Genomic DNA, 10,859 nt, shown 5'->3' on the forward strand with positions numbered 1-10,859 from the left:
ATCCTCATGTATGTTATACTCTTCTACACAAATGACAGTGTTTGGTATCCCAAACCAACGCTTGATGTGAGAATAAAGTATATATATGATAACAACTATATTGACTTCACACATATGACGGTATAAATTATAACGTTTTACTCGATACGGTGTGAGTAGAGATCAATATGTTCAATTTATATTTGTTGAGAACTGAATATTTTTTTTAGGGTATGTTTTAAGTTATATGTTTTATTGACATGACCTAGTCATAATACATTTTTACATCTTTGTTTTACGCTGTTGCTCTGTTGTCGACATTGAAATAAAATGAATGCAGCACCTTTTGTTAAATTGACATATTAATTTGGATTATAGTATCCTTGGCTTAGTGGGATTAATTATTAAATAATCTCTAAATTTTAAGATTCACTTACACAAATTATGTATATAACGATTCAAAAATAAAGAAAATATTATTTAACCTTTTAAAGTTTTTAAATTCGGCATCATGTACACCACACTTGCGAAGATAATCAGTATGACGATTGTGGACAATACTTAGCTGAAGAATTTTCACTACACTATGCAGCTTTACATAGTGCTTTGCTTGCAATGTTTTTCACTGAAGAAACATCTTTGACCCCCCCCCCCCCTTTCAAAGTTTTGATGTGTTCAATACAGTGAAGCTCCAATTGCAGACGACTAAATTCAAGCAGACATATTTAAAGGACAAGAGACGTCTTAAACGATTTAAATGGCTGCTTTCAATGACTTGTTCAAAATAGGTCAATAACTCTTTTGTTCAGATCAAACGCAATCATCCAAAAATGTCAATTAGAGTAACCTCCCTTTGCGGTTGTTTACATTAGCAGCGCAGTAGCCGACATGATTTTTCTTCGACCACCAGAAAGAAAAGCTACTAAAGTCCGACGGAAAAGAAAAAAACCGCCGTCGGAAAATGATGAAGGACTCTTTATGGGCATCTTACAAACACTGCTTAATCTGGGATTCATCATACTCGTTTTCACTATTGCATCCTCAAGAGGTAAGCACAGTGATTTCTATACACACAATACATATGTCTGTAGATTTTATTGGTCTCGGTGCTCTCAATTATTAATGAATCTACAGAGTCTAATTAATTTTTACCCACTCCAAAAAATCAATGTACAGTATGCAATGCTGTTGTAAAAAAAAAAAGGAATAGGAATATGCTGCGGCAAACGTATCTATAGACAAATGCAGTTCACAATTACTGAATGTCACCGTCGATGATAAAAGTTACAATAGATAGTTTTCATATGACAGATTTTTTCTCCGAGTTATTTCCCTTGGCCGCCATCTTGGTGGTCAACCTGGTAATTTTTCCTCTTTGTCTTACCAAATCTAAGAGGGTGTAGCAGAAATATTTGGGAGAAAATCTTCATAGAAAAAAAATTATGAAATAAAGGAGGCTTTAACAAATGTATATTTTTCAGAAAAACAATGCTTCTTACCCCACAATGGCCAGTATACAAAGTCAAAGTTGGTTGAATAATGAAGGAATATGAGCATGCTGACCTCCAATATGGCGACCAACGGGAAATAACTCTTGCTAATTTGGGCCTACTGAAAACTATCTATACACGACATCACCTTTAGCCAGGTTTTAACTTGCGAGTAAAATCATTTACATGTACATACACCTCGGTAAAATTGATGTACTATGTACTACTTATTCTTTCTTTAATCGATTTATGCAGGGACTTATAATGTATATAAAATTATACTAACTTTTGCATAGGTCCCTGGGACCTATTTTACAAAGGAGCTCATGACTAAGATTACTAAAATTATGTTACATAGTTGTAAAAACTTGTCAACTTAATATTTTGGTGAGGTTATAATGACATAGAGTTACATAACTGAATTATTCTTAATAAAATCACACAATTTTTAAATCAATGAAAAGAATAAATTGTTTTCTTTCTTGTAACTTCTTTAATAATACGCGACCCTGATTTCTGCTTACTGAGGCCCGAAGGAAGCAATAGAAGTTGAGGGGGCGGCAACCAAACATTTTCCTTTTTTTTGGGGGGGGGGGAGGGGGCTACGTACCAAGCCAGAATTCCATGACAAGAATAAAAAGGGTCATCAGGTGTAATTATTGAATGGACACATCCGTAAAGTATACGATATATCGGCAAAAATATCCCCCCCCCCACACACACACACACGTTCCTACGGCCATGTTGCTATTGCCAGAATATAGAAATTCATCCTATGAGCATGCTCTACGTATGAACAATTTCTAAAACGAGGTAAGTTATTGACAAACAAGTTGATGAAAAAAGAATATCAGCAGTCTCGTTTAAAGTCGTCATTTCGTAAGTTCTATGGTCGATACAATGACCTTGTCAGCAAATACAATTTATCATCAAGTCAAATGCTGACTGACGTTTTTCATATACATGTACTAATTGTTAGGCCATTATTTACACACTGAATTTTCGACGGATTTTTCCGTTATTACAAGATCATGACAAGGAGCACACGGCCGGTGTGACCGGTCGGCAGGAGATGCTCACTCCTCCATGGCACCTGCTCACTCCTCCATGGCACCTGATCCCACCTCTGATGTTTTAGAGGTCCGTGTTTGCTCTGCTCCAAATTTGTATTGTTTCATGGACTTTTGAGCTTGAATAATCTTCGTTATCTCCATACAATTCATGAGTAAATGGCAAATCCAACTAGACACATTTATTTGCATATAATTCAATCTCGTTTCTTCTCAAAAGGAGAATGGATCTGTCAGAAAATTGAATTTAATTTATACTGAAAAGGATGCTTTTTATAATTCTCCTTATTATCCCAATTTTTCCGAATAATTTTTAAGAGTCAAAAGGGATCAAGAGATTTTTATGACATTTTAATTTCATCTAAATGGGATAAACCCAAATATGAAAGTAAATGGGAAAATGTACTGGATTTGAATGTAAACCAGTTGTGGTGGAAAACCCATAATAAACTGATTTTTAGTATCACTGAAGTTGTACAACTTAGATGGTTTCAGTATCGAATTGTACATAGAATTATGAGTACTAATGTTTATTTAAAGAAAATAGGAATCGTACATTCTGATCTGTGTACTTTTTGTGGTACGCATCCTGAGTCTATAACCCACTTGTTTTGGGAATGTTTATATGTTGATATATTATGGAGTAAACTAGTAGAATGGATCAATTATAAAACAGAGCACAATACTGAAATAAACATAATTGATGTTATATTTGGTAGAGAAGGTAAATATATTATTTTGAATCTTTTAATATGTATAGTAAAAAGGCATATTTATAAGAAAAGAATTTGTAAGTCACTACCAACCATAGAAGGAGCAAAAAAGGAAATCAATCATTATTATAAGATTGAAAAATTTATGTATAAAAAGAAAAATGAATTGGCTTCATTTGAAAAGAGATGGGGTCTTTTTTCTTCACTGTTTTCTAATTTTGGTTAAAATTGTACCTGTTTAAAATCATTATGTTATTCATTATTTTGATAACTTTTCTGGTAAATACATACACATATTGGATGCATGGGGTGTGAAAGGATTTGTTTACATATTTTTTTTTCAATGAAAAATTGTCCTGGTTGAATATTAAAATATACAGTGTTTATATTAGTAGTACATTATATGTGGTAGTTTATTTACTATAGTGCCATGTGACTGTCATCATTACTATTGGCTATATTTTATGCTTGTAAGTTTGGTGAGTCCAGGGCTCCCCAACCTTGGCGCCATCCATCGAATCTTATATATCGGTGAGGCAATAAAAAAAAAAAAAAAAAAGATCATGACAAGGAGCACACGGCGGGTGTGACTGGTCGGCAGGGGATGCTCACTCCTCCATGGCACCTGCTCACTCCTCCATGGCACCTGATCCCACCTCTGATGTTTTAGAGGTCCGTGTTTGCTCTGCTCCAAATTTGTATTGTTTCATGGACTTTTGAGCTTGAATAATCTTCGTTATCTCCATACAATTCATGAGTAAATGGCAAATCCAACTAGACACATTTATTTGCATATAATTCAATCTCGTTTCTTCTCAAAAGGAGAATGGATCTTAGATGTAATCCGATATTTCCAAAGCAAGGACAACACAACGAAGCTCCTCTCCTCAATAGACGAGTACCTGTTTATTCCGAACATACAGTGGCCAGAGCTCAAACCTGTTCAGAGTTTGCCAAAGTTTCTCCTCTATTCGGCAGTTCTCTCGGTTTTCGTGTACAATATCCTGGCTGGACTCTGGTATTGGCTGTTCTACAGTGGTAAACAAAGAAAGGTAATTTTATATCAAAGAAGAATCCGGCTCCCAATTTTTTTTTATCCTAATATCTCAATCTTGTACAGTCTTATCTGAACAGCTTCAACTATGACCCGTGAAGTAAATTTGTTGTTTGGAGATTGTTAAAATTGATCATGCCATATTAAAGGACACGGTGTCTTGAATAATTTTTCGTGCATGACTGTATCATATCACAAATAAGTTTTTAACTTTTTTGCAGGGTTTTGGGGACATTGAAGAAGATTCTACAATCTTCAATGACGTTATTCTCAGTTCCTTCAATATTGCATTGGGATCTGTTGTTTGTGCCCTGATTTCGTGGTACATTCCAATTAAACGTAAGTAAGTTGTAGCAAGTATGATACAACATTTTTGCCGTTCCTCAATGCTTTAAAATTAAGATAGCTTTCATAGTTAAATCGAATTCTTTGTCTTTAAACATACATTTAGCTTGACTTGTATGCACCATGATCGAATTAAGAGGAATGAGCATGCATTTTGAAATGATTTAAACTAAACTGTTGATTGAATATCGTTTTTACCATTTATTATTTACGTACAGTACTTCAAGTAATTTCACATTTACAGGCACGCCACTTATCAATGCCTTTCAAAATAATGTATCTTTCTCAAATTTCTTTTTCCTTTTTTAAACAGAGTATGCCTACTTGTATTACGATATTTCAAACCGAGGCTGGATATACTTTTCTGTGTCAGTTCCAGCGCTATTTCTTTACCACGAAGTTATGACTTATTATCGACACCGGGCGCTTCACGCTCCTGTGTTGTATAGAACTGTTCATTTTTGGCGCCACTGGCCTAAGCAGACGACATGGAGTCTGTATGTGATGCATCCTGTGGAACTTGTTCTTTTGGTTTTACAGATCGTTCTACCCATTTATCTGTTCCCTGTCCATAATGGTAAGTACATGAAATGTACATTGCAGTCTGCGACAATATATTTTATTCCTTAACGAATTTGAAAGACTTGGTGAATGGCTGCGCTTCATCATAAGAGGTCTGCCTGTTCTTGATTTCAGTTAATTATACTTGTTGAGCATAGTAGATTTAGCAACCAGATTGGTTAGACCAGTTGGAAAGGGCAACGAAGAAGTACATGTATTTAACTCGCACAAATATTTCAAAACACCAGAAACGTTGAAGATCAACCAAATGTACAAAATTCCAGTAATCAAAATACAAATCATATTTTTTCTTCATGCATACTCCAACCTGAAGGGATAGGTTGTAAACGGATCCATTTTGGAGGCGAGATGGGGATGGGGCTATATTGATTTAATTTTTGTTTAGTGATTTCTTGTTTTTGTGATGTGGGGGCACTAAATTATTAGTATCACTAAAATTTTGTAAAATCAGTAATTGATGTAAAATTTAATTTATTGTCATTTTCATATAAATATGTTCATAAAAGCTTTGTACATGATGACATTTTATATTCCATTTCCAGCTCTATATATACTGGTCTCAACGTATGCCATATACACGGATTTAATGTTTCACTCCAACAAAAATATCTTTCAACAGAATCATCGAAAGTAAGTTATTCCCTTTCTCTCCTCTCACTAAGCAGGTATCCCACATGCATGGTTGATACTGGGTTTTTTTTTTAAGTTTTTTTTTTATAATAAAAAGTTTGCAAAACATTAAAAACAAGGATTAAATATGCTATTTCAAATGAATACATTTTTTAGACCATAGCTAGAAACATTTCAACATTTAAACTTTGAGAAAAAAATGCTGTTGTAAAAAAAAAAAATTGGAGGTACTTTGAGCAATGAGCTCACAAAATGACACCCCCAGCTCCCATATGAGTATGATGGCAAAGTGAATTTCTTTGAGGTATGTAAATGAGATTCTGAAAATTGCATTGGCTACCCCAGGGAGTGTAACGGACGGACGTAAGGACATACTCTCAATCACTATATACCCACCAGTTTTCAAGCGCGCGCGGGGTGGGGGTGGGGGGTAATAATGTCAAACATATTGATAATCTATATGTGAAAAAAACATTGGTTTAATTTTCTTAATTATTGGATAATATACGAACAATTTAATAGTTTATATTCAAGAAACCATGATTTTGCCTGTTTCAAAATAAGAATATCTGTAAACTTAAAGCACACAGAGGTCAGAGAAGTGTTATAAATATAATCATTTCTAAATTCTCAATTCTAAATTTCATTTTCATCAGAAAACATTGAGGCCAAACTAAGCACAAATGTAGGACACGTGTTGTGTGGGGAAATCGAAGACCGGCTGTGTTATACACTATTATTTTAGAATCTTTTTAACAACCTGTGGAAAACAGTTGAGAGTTGATCTTAAAAGTAATGTTACAAGTGCCATGAAAATCGTTAATAAATAATTGGTTCCTCCTATAACGTTGTCTTAGCGCTTTCTCGAAGATAGAAAATAGAAGCCATCAACAAAATTTTATTAACTTATTCCGATATCCATTTTGACTGCCTATAAATTTGATTCAGATAACGACAACAACTTTGTCGTGGTGGAGATGACGTTTTTCGGAACTCATTTTCAGTTAAGCTACAAATCTATTAATAATCACAAACAAACTGCGCTATAGCCTCTTCTTGCTTTTTGTTATTTTATTATAGAATTATTTGAATTGCTCTCAAATTCGTTCCCCTGTGTATCATGTAGCATTAGATGCAAGGGTAAGTAACTTGAAAGATTGACTGAGCCTCAAGACACTTTCTTCCTCGCCTCTGTTGAAAATGTTAATCCCCGAGAAACGCCACTTCTTGACATTCGACATTTTTTCAAGAAATAATGAAAATAAAAAAAAACAAGATGTGTTTGTGAAACACTGATGCCCCCGTATGGCAACTTATAGCAAAGGTTTAACTTTCTCAAATGCAAATCAAATATGTTGATACCCAAAGTAAGGTCTTGTCTCGAGGAATAAACCTGTGAAAAGAAAGGCCTAGCAGCAACCATTGAATAGATATGGAAAAGGTTATTTTTTTTTCAAAAGTATGTCAAACATCAAGGTCAAGGTCAAATGGGCAAAATTAATGGTGCCAAAGGAAAGGCCTTCTCCCAAGAAATACACAGGTGAAATATGAAAGCCGAAGCACCAATCGTTCAAAAGTTATGGCCAAGGTTAAAGTTTTCCAAAAGTAGGTAAAACTCCAAGGTCAAGGTCAAAGGGTCAAAGTTTTTGGTATCCAAAGGAAGGTCTTGTCACAAGGATTACACATGTGAAATATGAAAGCCCTAGCACCAACTGTTCAAAAGTTTTTGCAAAGGTTAAGGTTTTCCAAAACTGGGTCAAACTCCAAGGTCAAGGTCAAAGAGTCAAAGTTGTTGGTATCCAAAGAAAGGTTTTGTCACAAGAATTACACATGTGAAGTATAAAAGCCCTAGCACCAACCGTTCAAAAGTTATGGCCAAGGTTAAAGTTTGGTAAAATTTTGCAAAACTGGGTCAAACTCCAAGGTCAAGGTCAAAAGATCATATATGGTGGTACCCAAGGAAAGGTCTTGTCATAATGAACACTCATGTCAAATATTAAAGCCGTACCCTTGACAGCGCAATAGTTATGTGCTAGGATAAAGTTGACAACAGACAGACAGACAGACAGGACAAAAACAATATACCCCCGGGATCTTTCGATCCGGGGGCATAAAAAACTTTATAAAGATATCAAATATATGTTTAAAAAAAGTGAAAGACCTTTGTAAGAGGAAGTCGAAAGATGAACGGAGGAGAGGAAGAAAAAAGTGTGTGGAGGAATAGTCAACCTTTGACGTCACTTTACATGTAACTTTTGCTTTTGGTGATACATTCTTGATGTTCAGCATATACGCAACGGAATGAATTTGAAATAAAGTTTAAAACAGTTGGAAATAATGAAATACGCAAGAAGTCAGATTCTCAGACGCAAGTTGGCAGTGAAGATTACTGAAAAACGGAAATCAAAATACTTGTGAAAGATTCAAAATATTTCTGGATTAGCTGAAAAGAGTTCGAAAAGTAAAGTCATGTAGATGTCAGTAACATTATAGTCATGCGGCGATGGACGTAACCTTGCTTTCTGCTCATTTCTAGATTTCAAAAAGCATCACACGTAACTGAATGAATTAGGCAACCATTAAAATAGATAAAGGTTTAAGTTTTGTTGATGACTTTCTATTTTTAAATCATTTTATAGCACTACAGTAGCATTATTTTGGGATCAACTCTCGTATAATATAGAAAGGATATTTATAACAATAGTAATACGTGAATATTTTGTTAATTTAAGGAAAGTTTAGTATTTCTCCACGAAGTATGTTTGTCAAAAGACGTACTATATAGTGAGATTGAAAAGGTTTTTTTGGAAGAATGCAGATGTATAATAAGTAAACTGTGATCGTTCTCTCGTAAACTTGTCACAGTAAGTTGTTTGTTCTTTGTAGACATAAAAACGTTAATTTTGGAGCCAGTACTATGCTGATGGACTGGGCTTGTGGAACACTGAGACGTGATATATACGACCACGCAATGTGTACTGATCCGAGCACCCTCAGTGGAGGAGCTCGTAACAAGGAGGACTAGTCAAATGGCTTTCATTGACTCTGTGTGAATAAGCACTTATTAGAATGTACTTATATATAGATCTACAGTATTGCTATTATTGGTTATTTATTATGTTACATATTATTACACTCTATATGTGTACAATAATTTGTTAAATATTACAAGTGTATTGTAGTGTAGGAAAAACAGATGATACAAAAACCATCCAATGGTTGTTTAAATCGCGTATAGAGAGTAAAATTGCATTAAACCCCTGTGCATTTATATTGATAAATCTGATTTATCATATGAACACAATGATATTCAAGAACAATAATTATAATTTCTGTAGGTTCAAATGTTATGTGTTTATATATTGCTGATAAAACTATGTTGAATAACAGTAGTTTGAATAATTTTTTGTTCGTATATTAATAATGTGTGTTTAATTAGAGATCTCTGAATTAAATTGAATCTCATATTCCTAACTTATCTTGTCAAATTGATAAATTTTTTCCACTGATTCGCAAAGCTCCATTCAGCATTCAGTAAGATTTAAATCAAACCGAAATAGTTTCAGGGAAGATACGAAATAAACATGTTCTTTTAATGTATACCTGTATGTCCTAGTTACATATTTTTTTTTATTTTATTACATTTTCAATAGTGAAATACTATACAAATATTGACTGGGGTTGAGGGCAACATTGAATATGTTAGCCTCCAAGGGATGAAATATTGCCCGACGCGAAGCGGAACGTTTTTGCTTTTCAAACATTTTTCGTGAAGAAAAAAAAAATCAAAAAGTCTCTTGTCATTTGAAATAAATACTAGGTATGAACATAAATAATCCGACTTGACAAAATTTGCATCCCCCAGAATCAAATGATATATCTATGTATTCTAAATCTATAACTTTTGAGTGTCCTTAAGAATATTCACAGGATGAAACTGTCATTCAGTTAAGTGAAAGGTGACTGAAAGTCCACTGAAAGGTGACTGAATGGCAGAGCTTTGCCATTCAGTGATATTTCCAAACCTTTCAGTGACCATTCAGTTGACTGAATTGTGTAGGTTCATCCTGTGATTGGACAGAAAATTCTGATATACATTAATTTCAAAGTTCATGTATTTGGGAATTGTTTGTCTTTTGGATCATACGTTAACACTTGGCGCATGAAAATAGCTCATGTGGATTGAAAATTAATTTCGAACTAGAATTTCAATCCAATGTTTTTTTTCAAACGTCTGTGTCGAATTGTACCCATCCTTTCATTTTCTACCATTAAATGTTTTGACTGTTACAGATGGAAATGACGTAAGCTGCATATTTCTTATTTTGCCAGTTAATGTTCCGGGGTTTTATATACCAGTGTCTTAAATTTCAAAGTATTTTATTGAATAGTAAGAGAGATACAGCCTATAAAGTACTAGTATTAGGCAATCGGATTTCAGCGCACGTAAATGCCTGTCCTTGCATTCAATTTCGATAGTAGAATATAATGTAGGAATCAATATTCTAAAATTCATCAAGTTTTCTTGAAAGCTATGTAAGTTATAGGTATTCAAACTGAATTTTCAATTTTATTTTCAGTCTGAGTTTCAATGCATTTCATCATGAAATGTTTAACTAACAGCTATATCAAGTTATCAGTCATTTCACTCATTGCAAGAGTAAGCAGGTGAATGCGTGTGAGCGTAAAATGACCTTCATTTCGAAAATCTACACAACATGCTTATTAATTCTAAAAAAAAGTCTCAATCGGATAAGTAGTTTCCGAGAACATTTACGGAAAAAAAGTACCCAGGAAGAAGAAGAAGAAAAAAAAGCGTAAAAACAATGTTTCCAAACTTCGTTTGGGGAACATAATTAGAAGATCCTGCATGGATTTAATTTTACAAATGGTAATCCATCTCATAGTTCCTTTTCAGAGAGAGGAACTTTTTTTTTAGTAAAAATATTGTTAATATTCCGAACAACCAAATTGACTGTGAATAACCATACATATA

General features: G+C 34.0%; 1 protein-coding gene across 1 annotated transcript; it reads left to right on the forward strand.

Moving 5' to 3' along the window:
* Positions 1-832: 832 nt before the first annotated feature.
* Positions 833-9,324, forward strand: LOC133178257 (lathosterol oxidase-like). The gene is made up of 6 exons (XM_061313029.1): positions 833-1,027; positions 4,075-4,304; positions 4,528-4,645; positions 4,965-5,228; positions 5,776-5,863; positions 8,750-9,324. Exons 1-6 carry the CDS (start codon positions 868-870, stop codon positions 8,886-8,888), a joined length of 999 nt encoding a protein of 332 aa, XP_061169013.1. The 5' UTR covers positions 833-867; the 3' UTR covers positions 8,889-9,324.
* The last annotated feature ends 1,535 nt before the right edge of the window (positions 9,325-10,859 follow it).

Source organism: Saccostrea echinata, unplaced genomic scaffold, assembly GCF_033153115.1.
Source record: "Saccostrea echinata isolate AGI-Se365-2 ecotype Australia unplaced genomic scaffold, CSIRO_AGI_Sech_v1 ptg000001l, whole genome shotgun sequence".
Taxonomy (NCBI): domain Eukaryota; kingdom Metazoa; phylum Mollusca; class Bivalvia; order Ostreida; family Ostreidae; genus Saccostrea; species Saccostrea echinata.

Excerpts from the sequence above, each read along its gene's own strand:
- LOC133178257 (XM_061313029.1), top strand. The coding sequence starts at position 868 with ATGATTTTTCTTCGACCACCAGAAAGAAAAGCTACTAAAGTCCGACGG. Across the intron at positions 4,305-4,527 it reads ACAGTGGTAAACAAAGAAAG|GGTTTTGGGGACATTGAAGA; the intron begins GTAATTTTATAT and ends ACTTTTTTGCAG. Across the intron at positions 5,229-5,775 it reads TCTGTTCCCTGTCCATAATG|CTCTATATATACTGGTCTCA; the intron begins GTAAGTACATGA and ends TTCCATTTCCAG.